This window comes from Aspergillus aculeatinus (assembly GCF_003184765.1).
Source record: "Aspergillus aculeatinus CBS 121060 unplaced genomic scaffold BO66scaffold_54, whole genome shotgun sequence".
Classification (NCBI taxonomy): Eukaryota; Fungi; Ascomycota; class Eurotiomycetes; order Eurotiales; family Aspergillaceae; genus Aspergillus; species Aspergillus aculeatinus.
The window spans coordinates 242,320-260,298 of record NW_020291523.1 but is presented as its reverse complement, the minus strand read 5'-3'; the positions used below and the strand labels follow the sequence as shown (position 1 = coordinate 260,298).

The 17,979-nt window shown below is 51.7% G+C and overlaps 5 protein-coding genes across 5 annotated transcripts; 2 read left to right on the top strand and 3 right to left on the bottom strand.

The window, feature by feature from the left end:
* Positions 1-31: 31 nt before the first annotated feature.
* Positions 32-397, bottom strand: BO66DRAFT_405049 (uncharacterized protein; the record flags this gene model as incomplete). The annotated part of the gene is made up of 2 exons (XM_025648961.1): positions 32-216; positions 281-397. Coding segments are annotated over 2 exons (302 nt in total), but the record flags the coding sequence as incomplete, so codon positions are not given.
* A 1,374-nt stretch (positions 398-1,771) lies between these two features.
* Positions 1,772-8,598, top strand: BO66DRAFT_332323 (putative nonribosomal peptide synthase; the record flags this gene model as incomplete). Its single annotated transcript, XM_025644130.1, has 2 exons — positions 1,772-8,371; positions 8,470-8,598. The coding sequence occupies 2 exons, from the start codon at positions 1,772-1,774 to the stop codon at positions 8,596-8,598; spliced, it is 6,729 nt and encodes a 2,242-aa protein (XP_025499927.1).
* An 805-nt stretch (positions 8,599-9,403) lies between these two features.
* On the bottom strand, positions 9,404-10,981 carry BO66DRAFT_191160 (uncharacterized protein). The gene is made up of 6 exons (XM_025642453.1): positions 10,896-10,981; positions 10,802-10,838; positions 10,693-10,742; positions 10,262-10,641; positions 10,111-10,181; positions 9,404-10,046 (listed from the first exon to the last, which is right to left on the bottom strand). Exons 2-6 carry the CDS (start codon positions 10,833-10,835, stop codon positions 9,640-9,642), a joined length of 942 nt encoding a protein of 313 aa, XP_025499926.1. The 5' UTR covers positions 10,836-10,838; positions 10,896-10,981; the 3' UTR covers positions 9,404-9,639.
* Positions 10,982-11,797: 816 nt separating this feature from the next.
* BO66DRAFT_442491 (beta-ketoacyl synthase) lies at positions 11,798-12,450 on the bottom strand (the record flags this gene model as incomplete). The annotated part of the gene is made up of 2 exons (XM_025651433.1): positions 11,798-12,160; positions 12,388-12,450. The coding sequence occupies 2 exons, from the start codon at positions 12,448-12,450 to the stop codon at positions 11,798-11,800; spliced, it is 426 nt and encodes a 141-aa protein (XP_025499925.1).
* Positions 12,451-13,704: 1,254 nt separating this feature from the next.
* BO66DRAFT_414670 (cytochrome P450) lies at positions 13,705-15,484 on the top strand (the record flags this gene model as incomplete). The annotated part of the gene is made up of 6 exons (XM_025649486.1): positions 13,705-13,971; positions 14,032-14,208; positions 14,467-14,669; positions 14,752-15,199; positions 15,253-15,342; positions 15,392-15,484. The coding sequence occupies 6 exons, from the start codon at positions 13,705-13,707 to the stop codon at positions 15,482-15,484; spliced, it is 1,278 nt and encodes a 425-aa protein (XP_025499924.1).
* Positions 15,485-17,979: the final 2,495 nt, after the last annotated feature.

Below are 17,979 nucleotides of genomic sequence, written 5' to 3'. Positions count from 1 at the left end.
GAGGAGGAGGAGGAGGAGGAGGAGGAGGTACATTTCTGGAACAAGTCCAGTCCAGATACGGTAGATTGGCCCGTATTTCTTCTCCCAGTCGCCCGAGACAGTCTCGCCATCGAGGAACTTGGTACTGCCGCCACCATCGGGAAACTTGTAAGGACGCGTGGGGATCTGAGATCTGCCGCTGACGGAGCTGACGGGGTAACGCCACCGCAGGTATTTCTGTATATAATTAGAGTCTCGTGGAGACAACCAGAGACAAGCAATCGGTATGCTTCAGACTTACATCGATAATATATGATAGAACTGAATTGCTCCAGCTGTTGGGATCAAAAGCCCACCAGATGAAGACCGCAATGGTCGTGAATATTGCCTGGGCCCAGATTAATTGTTCGCGAGACATTTTGGTGGCTTTGCCAGAATCCGTTAGGGACCGATCGGATTGTCAAAAATAAGAGATGGAGAGATGGGTCTGTAGAATAAAACGGTGAATTATGTGTGACGGGCACTGCTGGCCCTCGTTTTGTTGAGGAAGATCATTCTGCGAGGGGCGGCGGCCATACAGCAGCATAATTGCCTTATAATGCAATGCAATGTTACAAGGCCAACTGGATATACTCAGTCTACGCATGGGAAAGGCGTGATTCCGATGTTGCACATTCCTGCCGCCCCGACAGTCCACCTGCACATAGGTTCGGTAGCATTTACATTCCGCAGAGCAGGTTTGTATCCTTGCGGAGACAGCGAGCGAGCATTCCATTCGCTTGTGTCGCCCAGCACTACTTAGAGTCAGCCGCGCAAGGGACGTGCCGCACCGCTTGAACGCCCCTGACATGCTGACTTGCCTCTTTCTTGAATGTTATACACCGCGGACTTGGATTAAAAGCCAGCAATGCTGTTCTAAATGGCCGGATATTGACTCCTCACAGTCAAGCTTACTGAATGGTTCCTTTCAAGGCACGTTGTACGTAACTATATGGTGCTGGATCCAATAAAACCTGCACGGGTGGGTTCTAAACCATGTAAGGTGATCAGGAACGTGACCCGTAGCAATGCTAGCGAATGGACCGGTATGGCGTGCGCTCGCTGCTCCTTGCTGTTCCCCACAATAGCTGGGAACTGATGTCACCATGCCAGGAAGATGGATGGCTTGCTTATATCGGCCACTGCCGTGCAATGGCTGAGCATGACATATAATGACTGCTTGTGGCGTCGTACATCGTAAACTCTACCCCCCCTGATAAGATACGAAGGTTTTAGGGTAACGTACCTAGCTCTGATGGCGCTGGCTGAGATGGAGTCACAGCCAACTATTTTTCCGACTTTGAACGGCGGTGATGATGAACATGCTGTCTTTCATGTCATCCGCTCACAGTTAAATTCAAAATTGACCACACAATGGCGACATGGCGACAGCGCCCGATGGGCACATTGTATCAAGCTCGCATGGGCCGTTCTACTTGCACGCTACGCCGGCAATGAAGCTCCCAGCTTCACTGTCGTTGAGGACGTTCATGCGGCACCAGGCCTGTGTTCGGCCTCGCGTCATTCTCGTACGGAAGCTCATGTCGAGACCTGGGAAATTTCAGAAACCCCGAATGCCGGTGTCGCCGAGACGGCACGCAGGCGCAAAGCAGAGCCGTGGCCCGCACAACAACGGGGTCGTGAAGCGCTGCCTGACACCGGAGTTCGAATCCAGAACCACAGCAGCCATCAGCATGGCTCGGGCGACTACGCTCAGATATCTGATGGCTGCAACTTGCTTGTTACTCTGGATATGTGCCGGTCTCCCATCGACATCTCTCTGAGATTCTCGAGTACAACCATAAGCGACAAGTATGCACAGACGATCATCGAGACCTTGACGCATCTCTTCGAATGTTTACTGCAGAACCCTCACGCCAAAATGAGCAGCGTCAGCTTCTTGGGGAGGCATGCGTCACGTTTGCTTACAGAGTGGAACGATCCAAAGCGACTCGCCAGACCGGGGACATGTATCCATGCCTTGATTCTAGCTCAGTGCCAACAGCAACCCGAGGCAGAGGCCCTGTGTGCGTGGGATGGCTCAGTCTCCTACGCCGAGCTCGACCGCCTCTCCAGCGCTTTGGCTGACCGACTTGTCTCGCTAGGCGTGCGATTGGAGACCATCGTGCCTGTCCTTTTCGAGAAGTCAATGTGGACCGTCGTGGCCATCCTGGGCATTTTGAGGGCCGGGGGGGCATTTGTTCTTCTGGACGCCTCTCAGCCTGATGCACGCCTGGTCGAGATCTGCACCACCTGCCAGGCGAAGGTAATACTGGCGTCACAAGCACTCCACGAGACCGCGAGGAAATTGTGCGAGACGGTGGTCTGTCTCCCGATTGAATTGTGTACGGAGAAGAATCTTCCACCGCTGAATCGACCCCCCACGCCGCCAGAGAGTGCGGCAGACGCAGCAGCATATATCGCCTTCACCTCAGGCTCCACCGGAAAGCCCAAAGCCATTGTCATCGAGCACCAGTCATTCTGTGCCAATGCCCTAGCGCAGAACGAAGCCCAGAACCTCAACCGCCAGTCGCGTGCCTTTCAATTCGCTTCCTATGGATTTGACAGCAGTATCCTAGAGATGCTAATGACCCTGATCGCCGGCGGCTGCGTCTGTGTGCCATCGGATACCCAGCGGATCAACGAACTCGCTTCCACCATCAACCAGCTCCGCGCCAACTGGGTGGAGCTCACGCCCTCGGTGGCCAGAATGCTGACGCCCGAGGCGGTGCCCAACATCCGGTCACTGCTTCTGGTTGGCGAGCCGCTATCGCAGGAAAACATTGCGACGTGGTCCGGGAAGGTGCAACTCATTAATGCCTATGGGCCGGCCGAGTGCAGTGTCGTCACCACGATCCAGCCCTACGTGAAGCCGTCCGACCCGTCGAATATCGGCCGGTCACAGTCGGGCCATTGCTGGGTCGTAGATCCCCATGATATCTCCACGCTTCAGCCGATTGGCGCGGCGGGCGAGCTCCTCATCAGTGGACCCCTGGTCGGCCGAGGATACCTGAACCACCCAGCCCAGCAGGCATATGTGCGCGCCCCGCCCTGGGCTGCGGACTTCGGGTTACCGGTAGGGGAGCGCTTCTATCGCACTGGTGATATGGTGTATTACAATATCGATGACGGGACGTTACGGTATCTAGGCCGCAAAGACCGGCAGGTTAAGCTTCACGGCCAGCGCATCGAGCTGCCGGAGATCGAGCACCACGCGCAGCTGTATCAAAAGGGGCTCGTGGCCGCGGCGGATGTTGTGAGCCCGCCCGGCCAGGCCTCCGACGCTATACTGACGTTGTTTGTGGTGGGGCAGGGAGCTGGGGCGGTCTTTCCGAGCCAGGATGGAGCAGCAGAGCTACTTGCCCCCGTTGACGAGCGCACTCGCGCCTTCTGGAAAGAAATGCGACGCTGGCTTCTCGAGCGGTTGCCCTCGTACATGGTTCCCACCAAGTTCGTGCCGATGCACCGCTTCCCCTTGACAGCGACTGGGAAGCTCGACCGGAGGACTTTGGTCGCTCTTGCTTCCAAGGCTCGGGTCTCAGACGAGGTTCGGGACCTCCAAGCACCGCCGAGTCAGCAGCCTGCATCGACATGTGACGTAAAGAGTACCCTGTGCTCGCTCTTTTCGAACGTTCTGGGAGTCCCGGAAACCCAGATCGCCGCCGATGATGACTTCTTCGCCCTTGGAGGGACATCATTGAAAGCGATCGAGCTGGTGGCTCGCGCACGCGACAGAGATATCATCATCACGGCTACGGACGTGATCACGCTTCAGACCCCAGCAGCCCTCGTCCAGGCTGCTTCTCGGTGCCACGACCTCCCTGTCATTCCCCCTTACAGTCTCATCAGTGAGGCCAGCCGTCTCCCTACCACCGCCAGGATAACTTCTCAGTTGTTGCAAGAGGACAGCATTGAAGATGTGTACCCATGCACCCCTCTACAGGCCGGGATGATGGCATTGTCAGTCAAGATCCCAGATGCTCTAGTGGGCACCTTTGCATTCACTCTGCCGCCGCAAACAGACCTGGCGAAATTCAAGCTCGCCTGGGAACAGGTCATTACAGCCAATCCCATCTTGCGGACCCGGATCGTCCAATGCGAAAGTGAATTCCTGCAAGTCGTCGTTGCGGCAAAGACCGTCCCTTGGGCCGACTCCTACCCCACTGGTGACAGCTGGCCAATGGGCCTAGAAGCCCCTCTCCTGCGCATGGCCATGATTGATCGAGCGCAGTGGAATAAGGAACCTTTGTTTGTCGTGAGAATGCACCATGCCATCTTCGATGCTTGGTCCTACGCGCAGATCCTGGAGGATGTCGAGCAAGTATATCACGGCGGTGCATCGCCAAAGCGCCAACCTTTCAATCACCTCGTTCAATACATATCCAACCTCGACGCGAAGGCGGCACAAGAGTTCTGGAAGACTGAACTTGCTGGATACAATGCCACCGCGACCTCCTTTCCACCGCTCCCTCAAAGCGGAACGACGGCGTTGCGCTCTCCTCATTCTCGAAGTATCCATGTCCATTCCACGACCATCGATCAAGACTGGGCACTGGCAAGCAAGATTCAGCTGGCCTGGGCTATGGTTATATCGGCGCATACAGGCACGAAAGATGTTGTTTTTGGTCTGACCGTGTCGGGGAGGACGGCCCCAGTGCTGGATATTGACCGGATTATGGGGCCGACCATTGCAACAGTCCCCTTCCGAGTCCAACTCCGGCCCGACCAAGCCATTCAAGATGCAGTGACTGAGGTCCACGATCACACCATCTCCCTCGTGCCTTTCGAGCACACCGGGCTGTTGTCGATTTGCGACTGCAGCCCCGAGGCTGCGGCCGCCTGCGCCTTTCAAAATCTGCTGACAGTCCGACTGCGTCCAGCCGAGCGATCGCAATCGATCATGGCGGATACGCCCGAGAACGAGGAGGAGGATCGCAATTTCAATACGTACCCTCTCTCAATGATTGTTCAGGCGCGGAAGGACTCCTTGCAGCTCAAGGCGCTGTTCGATGGCTCCATGGTGCATGACAGCCAGGTGCAGATCATCCTGGAGCGGTTCGCCTCAATTCTAGAACGGATCCTGCACCAGCCACAATCACGTATCCGTGACTTGTGGTTGCCGTGTCCCTCTGATAAGCATCGATTGACCGCGTGGAATCAGCGGGAGCTCGGAGAACGACCAGGCTTTCTGCACCAGCTGATAGATGGTTATGGTGCGACGCAGCCCCAGTCGGAGGCTGTCTGTGCGTGGGACGGCTCCTTGAAGTACGCCGAGCTGATTAGGGCAGCGCGCTCCTTAGCTGCGCACCTTCAGTCCCAGGGAGCAGCACCGGAGACCGTGGTTGGCATCTGCACCGAGCGCTCGAAATGGCTCCCTGTGGCCATGCTGGGGGTCCTCATGTCCGGCGCAGCTCTGGTCTGCTTGGAGCCCAGCTTCCCCGTCCCGCGCCTGCAAAGTATCTGCCGAGACGTGGAGGCGCAGTTGGTGATCTCCACTGCCATGTTTCGGGACAAGTGCCGCCAGATCGTCAATAACGTGGTCGTCCTGTCCGACGATGGAGTTGCTGGGTTCGATGACACCAATGCGTACCGCCCTCCTTCATTGAGCCTCCAGAATGCAGCGTACGTTGCGTTCACGTCCGGCTCCACCGGCGCGCCCAAGGGAGTCACCATGGAGCATGAGATGCTTTCTCTGACGGTGCGGGGCCACGCAGGGCTCTGCGGCTTGGCGCTCGGATCCCGAGGTCTCTCGTTCTCGTCGCTTGCTTTCGATATGTGCGTTCTCGAGGTCACCTTCGTCCTCGGCGCCGGTGGCTGTCTCTGTATACCATCTGAGGCCCAGCGGACGGACGATCTCGCCGGGACGATGGAGGAGATGAAAGTGGACTGGACCATGCTCACGCCCGCAGTCGCGCGCACCCTCACCCCAGCGGCCGTGCCCACCCTGAAAACGATCGTCCTGGGAGGCGAGCCCTTGTCGGAATCCGACATCGCCACCTGGAGTCCCCACGTCGACTTCCATGAAGCTTATGGTCCCGCCGAGTGCGCCATGCTCACGACCACGGCGGTACATCTCCAGCCGGGGTCTCCACCATCCAACGTTGGACTCCCGCCCAATGCCTCCTGTTGGATCGTTGATCCCGACAATCACCACCGCTTGCAACCTGTCGGGTGCGTGGGGGAGTTGGTCATCGGGGGCCCGATTGTCGGACGAGGATACATCAACCGCCCGGCCGAGACCGCGGCGGCCTTCATCCACAGTCCGGCGTGGGCAAGAGACTTCCCATTCGTCGCGGGCCATCGCTACTACAAGACAGGGGATCTAGCCTACCACAACCCCGACGGCAGTATCTCCATCATGGGCCGCAAGGATTCTCAAGTGAAGCTGAACGGCCAGCGCATCGAGCTCCACGAGATCGAGCATCATGCCGAGGCGTATCAGAGCGGCGCGACCTACATAGCCCTGCTGGTCCACCTGGAGCATCTCCGTGGATCTCGCATTGTGCTCTTCACCTGTGCAGCTCGGGACGTGGGCTTCGATGGAGGCGTGAACGCGGCCGCACAGACAACAACAACAACACTCTCAACCTCGTCGTCTCCATTCGTCCCGGACGTGGACCGGTACCACGAACCCATTCAGCGGCTGAAGGAGCATCTCAGCCAGACGCTCCCGCCCTTCATGGTACCCTCCATCGTAATCCCGCTACGATATCTGCCCCTGAGCCCTAGCGGAAAGGCCAATCGGAAGGAACTGCGGGCGTTGGTGGAGGCAATGCCACGAGCTCAGCTTGCCAGGTATCTGGGCAGCAGCAGCAACAGCAGCGAGACGACGCAGACAAAACGACCGCCCGCGTCCAGTCAAGAGAAATTCGTCCATCGGGCGTTCGCCAGCGTGCTCGCGGTGGCCGAAGATGCCATTGGCGTCGACGACAGCTTTTTCACCTTGGGTGGAGATTCAATCAGCGCCATGCGGCTGCTGGGCCTGTGTCGAAAGGGGGGAATGCGCATGACGATGTACGAATTCCTGGCGAATAATACCGTTGCTCTTTTCTGCGAGAAAGCCCGCATGGTCACCCCCGCGAATGAAGCCCCAGTCGTCCCTGTCGCAGTACCAAATGGAAAGGAAGTCGCCCCTGAGCACCCAGCGAGTCCAGCAGTCCTGCAACTCAGCCATGCTGAGTGGGAAGCCGTTTACGATCTGGCGGGGCAGCAGTCCGTCGGGTCCCTCCAGGATGTCTACGCCTGTTCCGACGCCCATTGCGGTATGCTGGAGGTTTATACTTCCCAGTATCGGGGAAACCTGATTTTTGCCCTCGAAGGCACCGATGATGCCATTATTAGCCCAGACCAGGTCGTGTCCGCCTGGAGGGAGGTGGTTCAGCGGCATACCGCGCTGCGCACGGTGATAATTCGCCGTCCCGGCAGCAAGAAGCAGTACCTCCATGTTCTGCTCAAGAGCGCTTCGCCGACGGTGGTGGTCCTGCCTCCTGGCGAGGATACTCTCGAAGTGCTCAAGGCGCTGCCAACGACCGCGTGGGAGAAGGGCTCGCCACCCCACCGGCTGATCGTCGGTCAAGACCGGTCTGGACAGGTCCTCTTCCGGCTGGAGACTGGCAGCGCGCTCATCGACGCCATGTCGGTGCCCATCCTCCTGAGCGATCTCGCTCTGGCCCTGCGCGGCCAGCTCCCGCCGGACGCCGCCACCCCGTATAGCGACTACTTGGCGTACCTGCAGAGCCGGTCCAAGGAGGAGACGCTTGAGTACTGGAAGGGCGCCCTGGCCGATGCTCGCCCATGCAGGCTGCCACGACGACCCAGTGCGGACAAATTCCCAGAGTTGGACTGCACACCCGAGCACCGCTCCCTACCCCGACTGATGAATCCGGAAGATCTCGCTCGTCTCGACACATTCTGGCGCTCGAACGGCCTGACGATTGCCAACATCTTCCAGCTCGCCTGGGCACTGCTTCTGCAGCATTACACTCACATCTCGGACGTCTGCTTCGGCAGCATTGTGTCGGGCCGCGACATCCCCCTGCCGCACATCTGGCAGATGGTGGGCCCATTTTTCAACATCCTTCCCTGCCGGATGGTGCTGGGTGGCGACGACAACGCACCACGCACGGTCCTGGAGGTGCTGCGCGCGAACCAGATGAGCATTCAGCAGCGCAACGACCACCACCACTGCTCGGTCCCCGAGGTTGTTCGACAAGCTGGGCTGAATATCCACGGGGACCAGCAGCTCTTCAACACCGTGCTGACGGTACAACCGGAGTTTGAAACTTCCGCGTCTACTACCACGGGGATTGGCTTCAACATGCTGGAAATGGATGATGCTACTGAGGTTAGTAATGTCCTCCATAATGTAAGCCTCGAAGTGCTGCGAACGCTAACCACCATCTCTAGTACGATATGTGCTTGGCTGCGGTCCTATCGCCGGGCCGCATTCAGCTGGAACTGCGATACTGGTCATCCACCTGCTCAGACACGTACGCCTCGGAGATTCTGCATCACTTCTGCTGGGCTGTCGGGTGGATTGTGGATCATCCGGGGGATCCTATCGCTGCTGTTGCATTTTGAAGGAGGACATATATGCATAGTTGTAGCCACGTAAGGTTTATAAGAAAGAGAATAAATTGCTTCCCAGGCTAAAGGTAAGACTTGAGGCTGATCTTAGTGGTTCGTGAGATGCATAGGAAGAAAAGAAAATGGCAAAAACATACGCAAAAACATACAACAGAAGGGACTCGCTGGTAGTCATCTACCCAATTACTAACCTCCCGGCGTATAATTTAAACGCGGCCAGAAGACAGATTTAATAATGCTCGGGTGAGCTATTAGATAAAGCTCTCTTACAGTCGCGCGATGGTCAGATAAGTTTAAAGTTAAAACTTAAATATCTACTTAGTTCTTCAATAATATAATACAATCGGTCTTAGATAAAATTGTGAACCACAACGCTATTTTAATATTATTTATATTAGATATAGAAAATATATGATCTTAAGTTTCATCTAGTACAATGCACAGGGACTGACTAAGCAGCCGGATAGAAGGACTGCTGTATATATTAAATGTATAAAATAAGTATAATTAAACAAAATCATAAAGCAAAAATTATATAATATATATCTCTCTAACAGTTAGCTTACTCGAGTCTGTTACGAGTCTGTTATTCATCTAGTTAAGAGAATATCCGAGGTATTTTCTAAAATAAGTTAAGTTCAACGACAAAGTTGAAAATACCGGAGCTCAGCTGATTGTAGCAGTTGTCACTATACAATTGAGATAAGTACTACATTAATTATGTAGTGACAACTGTTACAACAACACGATTCTTCGCGATGGTTTGATATCAAATTCATCCGGCGATTCCAGTCCTTTTCCTCTCTCGATAGCCTCTTATATGCTTGTTAACACTACTTTCCGGAACTACTGAGACTATCGGTAATTTTTCATCATTTCCTAGCCACTTATTCCGAGACACAAAGAAGGCGTCTTTGTCATGTAAGAAAGCGATTTGGGATATCCACAGCGGAGCGAGTTCATTGAACACTTGTTATTGGAACTCTTGAGCCCGCACTCCAATGATTGAAAAGGGCTTCGCGATGGAGTGTCGGCTTATCCACTTGGTTCTCGACCAATTGGGGCGTCTGTACAGCGGTGATGTTGTCTTCGAAAAATCCACTCGCCCATATCTCCTTGTGAAATAATGTCAACCGATCTTTTCACTTCTATCACTCCCACTTGCCGTTTATTGTGGTATCCACCACCCTCTGTGACTTGAACACTAGCTGCGTACATGTGACCAGAGGCCACAAAAGTTGAATCATCGTCGATCGGGGAGGTCAGATTGATGTTCCTTGGTACAGTCGGTTCTTTCAGTACTTTAAACTTTTGAGGAATGTTTTGTATAATCAGCCGCGTAACTATCCATCGAAAGACAGGATAGCATGCAGGCATGCACGCGCACACAATAGAGAGTGTTGCATCGGAACTCGAATAAACAAGATCTTGGTTTGCGTTGACTAATATCGTAGAAGCGATTAATGAGCGCAGGCGAGATGGACATCATGCTGAACGCGTCCTTACCAAGTGTAAAGTTTCCACTCAGAAATCTCTTGAATGTTACCACTGAATGGATCATTCCAGCGCACGCTAGACTATGGATTGCAGAATTGTAAGCAAGTGGAAAAGAAACCAATCTCACCGGCAGGTAGGAGAAGGCATGATTGCGACCTACAGCAGGTTCAAACCGAATAAACTCAGTAGTCCAATCTTTTGGCCTTTCGCCAGGCACAAACCAGGCAGAACCATCAAAGGGACAGTCAGAATGGCCAGGTAGCTGACGATCTGAATAGATCCATTGATGGTCCATAAGATCTTCCATGGTAGGCAATGCTTTTTTGCAGTCGGGCCATGAGCCCAGAAATAGCTCACTGGGTTGCAAAAGAAAATGGAGCTGAAGAATATCCAAACACCACACATTATGAGTATAGTGGCAATGAAATGGCCAAAACGCTTTACTGAACGCCTGGTAAATATCCGCTGGTAAAAAGCCAGAAGTGAGAGTTTGCATATGATTAGAGTTGACTGACAAAATGGAATCGACAGCCAGAGTGCCTAGATTGAATTAGTTATTATACGAAGTACGAGTGAAATCTTGAAACATACAAAAAAGTCATTCGGCGCCTGAGATGTGTTCTTTCTGGACTGGAGCTCGGCTTTGCGGCTGTTAGCACTATTTCACATTTTATATTGATCCATGTCATGCGCAACACACCAAGAATGCCACATGAGTAGACTATACAACTCATTCCCTGAATGGATGGTAAGAACGGACTTTGCATGATTTCTGCGGATACTGTAGGACATACAAAAGCCAGGCAGATAAGAGCATCATCTAAACCCAAGCTACACAGGTGTAGGCGTGTGGAAAGGCGGATAATGACGGAGAACAGGCTTAGTAAGATGAGGAAAATGAGAAAACAAAGAGCGTTCATGGTTAGTTTCAAAATCAACCTTGCCAATTCTGAAGTCATTGTCGCGTCTGCGTAGGATCATATATACTGCTTAACATAGATTACGTCAAATGTGGGGCAATGATCACAACATTTTCTCTTTGTATCGAATATCCCCATGGTACGACGGCAATGATGATTCATTGATTAGACAACAATTCTGCAAGCCAGCCCTCTACCCAGATGAGTACTTTGGGATTTGAAATAACTTAGTTCTTGTGTCTCAACCGGGTACACAACATTAATTGCCAGTGAAAAACACTCCCTAAAGCTTAATAATTTGGACTAAAAACTTGAGTCGATTTTTGGTTACCGAGCAGAGACTGATTGGACTCAAAGTTTTCTAGAATGAAGCGTTATAGCTCCAAAGCATTTTGGACTCCCATGGTCACCTTCAGAACTAACGGAGGAACTGCCTTGATTACTGAAACTCATGCCCCCTAATCCGCAGTTGGCTACTCTCAACTTGGAGTACTTTTGTAGGTGGTGTATCAGTCCAACAATCATCTACTTTGATGAATGATCATCTCTAATTATTCTTTTTGAATAGTTTGTAAAGTCTACTCTCCCGACTCATTAGCTTTCAGATACACACTTTGGTGCCGTTTTCCAGTGCGATTAGGAAGGGGCTTGTAAACAGAGGCAAATGAGGGGTGCACAGTCACGGTAGGCTCCATGAACACCCGACACTAGCCTATATTTGAAGTCATACCCGGACTTGCCGTTGACCCTGAGAAGCCCTTTCTCCCGTTTTCTCCCTAGTCACCGGTATTGACACCCATGAATACAGCCGTGTCGGATCCCGCCAAGCTTTGCGGGGGAATCCCCGCATGCTCCAACGCCTCCTGTGGATCTAGTTGTTCGGCTTCCTTCGGAGATATTCCGAAAAACGCAGCGTCGAAGTTTTCCATCCCGTCAACAAAGTATCCAAGCGTAGTCACGTTGTCCAATATCCGTGCATTGGCACCATCGCGACAACGGTACGCTTCCCATCGTGCGGGCGTCGTCTCGCTGCATGCGTCGGACTTGCTCGCTTGGAAGTCCCACAGTTCTTCCAATGAGTTATTGTCGCCTGGCAACCCACACGCAATGTCAATCACAGCCACGTCGTGGGGTTGCTCCTATAGAGGGATAAAGGAATGTCAGTGTACCATATATTTGGCTTCGTGGAGTGGCGATCGTAGTAGGAAAGCGCGAATACACAAATTGAAGTCAGTGTCAATAGACAGTGTTGGGGAATTGGCAAGGGACAAGATGTGGGATTGGAGATATCAGCAAGAATATGCTCATCACTATCAGATATCTCTGAAGTCCGCCGAGGCAAAGGGCTGCGAAAGGACAAACTGACCGTGGAAGCTGTGGCAGGAGTCTGTTCATTGTAACTCGGTTCGTCGACGACGTCCTTGTGCATTCTCTTTGCACCTCGGGGACTTGAAATTTCGGATGCACAAATACCGTCTGGATGCTACAAAGAGAGTACTAGTTATGCCTGAGCAGGCAAATTCCAGAAAGAGGAGGCGGACTGCAGTGAGCGCAAGATTGAGTTCCAGTCTTACAGATTTCTCGAAATACTGTGCTGCGTGGGGTCTTTTTTGAAAGGTCCATTAGGCCTCCCGGGTACATGCCGTATGCAATGACATGCTGCATCGCATTCTACACAGCTGATCATAGTAGAACCATCTGCTATAGTGACAGCGGTAATCATATGCACCTCGGTTGGCAACATATAGGCGGAAAAAGCTTGAACGCTGTTGACGCAAATGCTTGCGCAGTATGGTTTCAGCCATGTAGGATGTGCTCAAGATGTCACGACTGAAACTGTCGTCAGATCGCAATAACACTTACAGGTATTCTGTTTGCGAGCATAAATATAAGCTCTCGTGCCGGCATCAAGAATCAAGATATGAAGTAGGCATGGTAACTTGACTCTCGGCCGGTAATCCGGCAGCGGCGAGATTCCGGTTACGCTAATCTTGAATAGATTGAATAGGAAGGAACACGGTTTTAGCTAGTAGTAGGTACTACTAGGTATTGTAAGCCTTGCTTGCTGGTACACAACCGGTGAAAGCATTTGGCTTTTACAAAGGCTGAAAATTTAAATGTGTGTCGTTTTCATGGCAATCAGTCGCTCAAGGTGAGATGAAATGGGCTCTTGAGACAGGTTCCTGGAAACCTAGTCAGTACGTGAGTGGTCCTAGGCCTAGCGGACGCACACAAAGATGATACCTGGCAAGGATCCAACAATCTGGAGGTTTCATTGTGACCTTGACTCGTAGAGTATACTTGCTTGCTTCTTATCTCTGGATTGTACTCGTTTTTGACTGACAGACAATTGATTGAACCATACTAGGCTTGTGACGTCAACAAATTCGACATGTTGACAATGCGCCGGTTTTGGCCAAGATTCCTTATCAAAGATCTTGTACATGTGATTGTACACCGGTCTAGCATCCCTTTGTGTCTGAGATAGATTGGAGGAAGGAGGAGAGCGAGCGCAATGTATATAGCCCAGCAGGCAGCAGATACTTGCGAGGAGAAACTCTTCAACCACATACAACCCACAGTCACTGTATACTTTGGCTGAGACCTTCTATCGACAGCCATGATTTTTTCAGTGCTCTCCCTATATGCGTATTCTTCTCCGCTGGGATGGATTATGTTATTAATGGTCGCAGCGCTTATCCTAGGGCTGTACCTGGCGTATGCTACAATCGTGGCCTATCAAAGATTGTCGCAGTTCCCCGGCCCGGTTTGGGCGCGATTCACCAATCTACCGCGAGTAAGATGGCTGCAAACCGGCCGTTCGCACGACATTCATATGGATCTTCATGAAAAATACGGCACATTTGTTCGCCTGGGTCCGAACATGATATCCATCTCGGATCCCAACGCCCTCCCCACGGTGTATCCAAGCAGGCCTGGTGTCAAGAAGGTATGTCAGTTTCTCATCAAGCTGAGTTTGATGGTTGCTTAGCTTTTGAACACTGGTAAGGGAAACTTCTACCGAGCCCTGACGCCATTCGTTGGCAAGGGGGATCCTTTGCCTCTCGTCTTTAACACCCGAGACGAAGCCTTTCACCGCGTTTTCCGAAGGCCGATCGCCCCGTTGTATACGATGGCCAATGTTTTGACCTACGATTCCACCGTTGATCGAGTCCTTGATCTTCTCGTCGCACAGTTGGATGCGCGATTTGCCGAGCCGAGGCGAATATTTGACCTGGGCTCGTGGCTGTAATTGTTCGCTTTCGAGAGTATGGCTTCCATGACCTTCTCCAAGCGATATGGCTTTCTAGAGAAAGGAATAGATGAAACGGGGCTTCTATTCACCATCGGAAAATTCTTGAAAATGGCATCTCCTGCAAGTTAATGCCGCTCCCCTTCATGTGGCAGCTCAGACGAGTGATTAACATACTAATGCTGGCACCAGATCACACAAATACCCTGGGCGGACTTTCTCTGGAACAAGAATCCCATTGTGGCTCGCCTCATGCCTACCACTGCGCAGCCCATTATGGACGTGGTAATGACCAGAATCCACCAACGTCAGCAGGAGGTCGAAAAGGGCGGAATGGAGGGCCAGCCCAAGACCACCAAAGACTTCCTCTCGCAGTTCAAGGAAGCCCGCGATCGGTATGCGGACACAGTCGGCCCAGGGTAAGAGGCCCAGTGTTCGGTAGCCACAAAATCTCCCGATCTAAAATCCTCCTCTCAGGGCCGTGACCGCCTGGACATTCTCGAATGTCTTGGCGGGTTCCGATACGACTGCGGTGGCAATGAGAACCCTCTGGTACAACCTCCTCACCCACCCGAGCTCGATGGCAAGTCTGCAGGCTGAGCTTGAATTCCAAGAAGGCGCTGGTAGAATGTCGCGGCCACATCCACCGTGGAGCGTGATTACCGATTTACCTTACCTGGACGCCTGTTTGAAGGAAGCCCTGCGCTTGCACCCCCCGTTCTGTCTGCCGTTCGAGCGGATCGTTCCTGAAACAGGCATGACTGTCTCCGGCCGCTATCTCCCTCCCGGAACGACTGTTGGTATGAACCCATGGGTGATCAATCGGAATAGAGAGGTGTTTGGTGAGGATGCCGACATGTGGCGGCCAGAGAGGTGGCTGTCTGATGCTCACAGTCACACCATCATGGAAAAGACTATGCTCAGTGTATGCACTACCTCAGACGACAGTGTCGAGATGCTGATCCAAATGGGATATAGTTCGGAGCAGGACGACGTATGTGCCTGGGTAAAAATATAGCCATCTTCGAGATCAAAAAGTTGACTGCCACACTCCTACTCAAGTACCATGTAAGCTGGGGTGTTACCGTTCACAGAGGTTGATCTGACCTTGATCCAGGTTCGAATCCAGCACCCGGAGCATTTCAAGACGGAGAATTATTTTTTCTTCCACCAGACTGGTCTGATGGCAACGATTGAGAGGCGGTTTTAGTTCAGCTTTGCTGGCAATAGGACAAAGTGGGCTGAAAGCTGCAACGGCGCCTTCATCGGGGTGACGAGGGAGCTCAAGTCCGACTCGTGAGTGTCTTCAGAGTAAGTCAGTGAGAGTAGAGCTGCTTTACCATCGTGCGACAAGAGTGACCAAGCGCGAGTTAGGGTTGGTGGTATTTTTAAGTCTCGTAATACCTGTTGAAACAGAGGTATTACGAGGCAATCCCGCTGCTGTCACACGTTGTATGATACCTGCTGCCAACCATACTCAGCCTGTCTCTTACTCCTGTTATTTGGCGGTCTTTTGAGTACTGATACTTCATACATTCCACCTTAAAAGCTGTCTACTGAGCTAGTATCTTGGAATAATTCTTAAAGACACGATCTGGTTTGCAACACCCAGCTAAGTAGGGAGCCAATTCCAGTCACCAGGGCTGAAGGTCAATCATAGTTGTACAGTCCCAGGGATTATGTCTCAGCTATCTCGCTAAGAGCTCTACAATCGAGCGAAGTTCGAATATCATATCAACGATAATCCCCATATCGTCGATAAATGGCGTGGCTCACAAGGTAGGGCTGGTACTAGACCAGCCCCATGTTCAGGGAGCCAATCACGTATAAGGCGGGGGAAACAAGAATGCTTACGTAGCTGGTCCCCTGCATGCATTAGAAACTGTGGCGGATTTTGCGGGGATTGAAACAAAGGAAGTATAATTCCGCGGCAAATTGCTAATAAGGGATGACCATTCAATCTTAGACTCGGTATGTATTTTTCTTTGTTCTTTGTTCAAGGCTCGGCTGGGAAGGAAGGATTTATACTTTCTTCTACTGATACCTAGCAGATATGTGTAAGAAGAAGGACGCTTATCTACACAGAGTATAATAGTTCATGTTGTGGTATTTCCATGCTACTGCACGTAAAGCTTAAATGATATGTGCCACAGGCCCGTGCCGGGTACTACCCTCACGTAACTAGCCGCCCTCCAGCCTGCTAACGCAGGAGGGGCACGACCCTAGAAACTTCCCTTAAGCCTTTTGTACGTACACACAGTTAGCCCCCTAGTTAGAACCATTAGAAGTCTTCCTTTGGCCCCTTTGCAATATGCACTAAAATCTTTCATAGAATGATCTTACTACCTAAGTTTAATTGATACATTTCCGGTATCGAAATCTTTGTTATGATTCGCTTGAAGAGTACGTACCCAAGAAATAAGAGAAGGATATGACATTCGATAATTCTGTCGGGCTACAATGAATAAGTCAAGGCTTTCGACCTCTGTTAGGAGTGCATGCTTGTCCTTGAAGCTTTTCACCGAGTCTCTCCGCCCCTGAATTCTAGTCAACGCCACCTTGAAACTCTAATAGCGCCACGATTGGCGACATATTGAGCCTAACCTGTCTGAGGTATACTATGAGGTATGGAGTCTTCAAAGAAAGTCTAACCTATGCCCAAAAAGAGGTAAGACAGTTCCTGGCGCTCCTTGGAATGATGGCGCTAGATGTTATGATCATAATATGCTGCAATATTCTTAACTTCTAAGGGTTAGTGCGAGTGGAATGAGAAGGTTCACCTCCCTAGTTGATTCCCTTCTGGACACATAGTATGCGTGACAACAGTCCGGTCTTACCGAGAAGTATATAACGCGAAGGTATCGTTGGTCCGCATTAGAACTGTTGCGAAATACAGTTTATATTCATCTCGTCGTTATTCACCAATATGAGTTACCGCCGTCTCCTCTCGGGCGAATTTTCAGATGAAAAGTCAGGTCACTTGAACAACCAGGCAACCTTCACTGCCCATGTGCTTCTGCATCCTATTACCAAGATCATTATTCTCATTATGATTTTGATTCTGAGCTTGTTGAATCTGCCTATTTCAATCATAGAACTTGAATCGAGGTCGTGTGTATCGAAGCATAGCACCGAAGACACCGTTCCCACGCTATTCACACAAGACAAACAGTTCCAGTCGCTCGATCGTTCATTTGATCATCTATGGTCAGAGCTATCAATGAACAAGACCACAGCTGGTCTAATCTATACCGGAGAGAAAGGGAACAGGAAGGAGCAAGGAGGTATCAGCATGTGAGTCAATGTTGGAGTTAGCGATATTGACCTACTTACAACGTCTAACAGGTTTCATCAATTACACTGCCTGACAATGATGCGCCAAGCCCTCCAATCTGCGAGTGAGGGTGAAGAGATCGGTAAAGATTGGCATGACGATGGTCACTGGCCGCACTGCATGGATTACTTGGCCAAGGTAGCTATAACTCACTGACCTCAGTCTTGCTGGCTTGCTTCTAAGGCTGACTATATGCGCTCATAGACGATTCTATGTTTTGCTGATGGGTCGATTGAGAAACCGATCCAGGGGGAAGAAGGCATTCTATTCATAGATGGATCCAATGTTGTTAGGCAGTGTAGACCCGCACAGCCACTGTATGATCTGTATAGAGAAAAAGCTGTATAAACTGTCCCGCATGCAATTTTGCG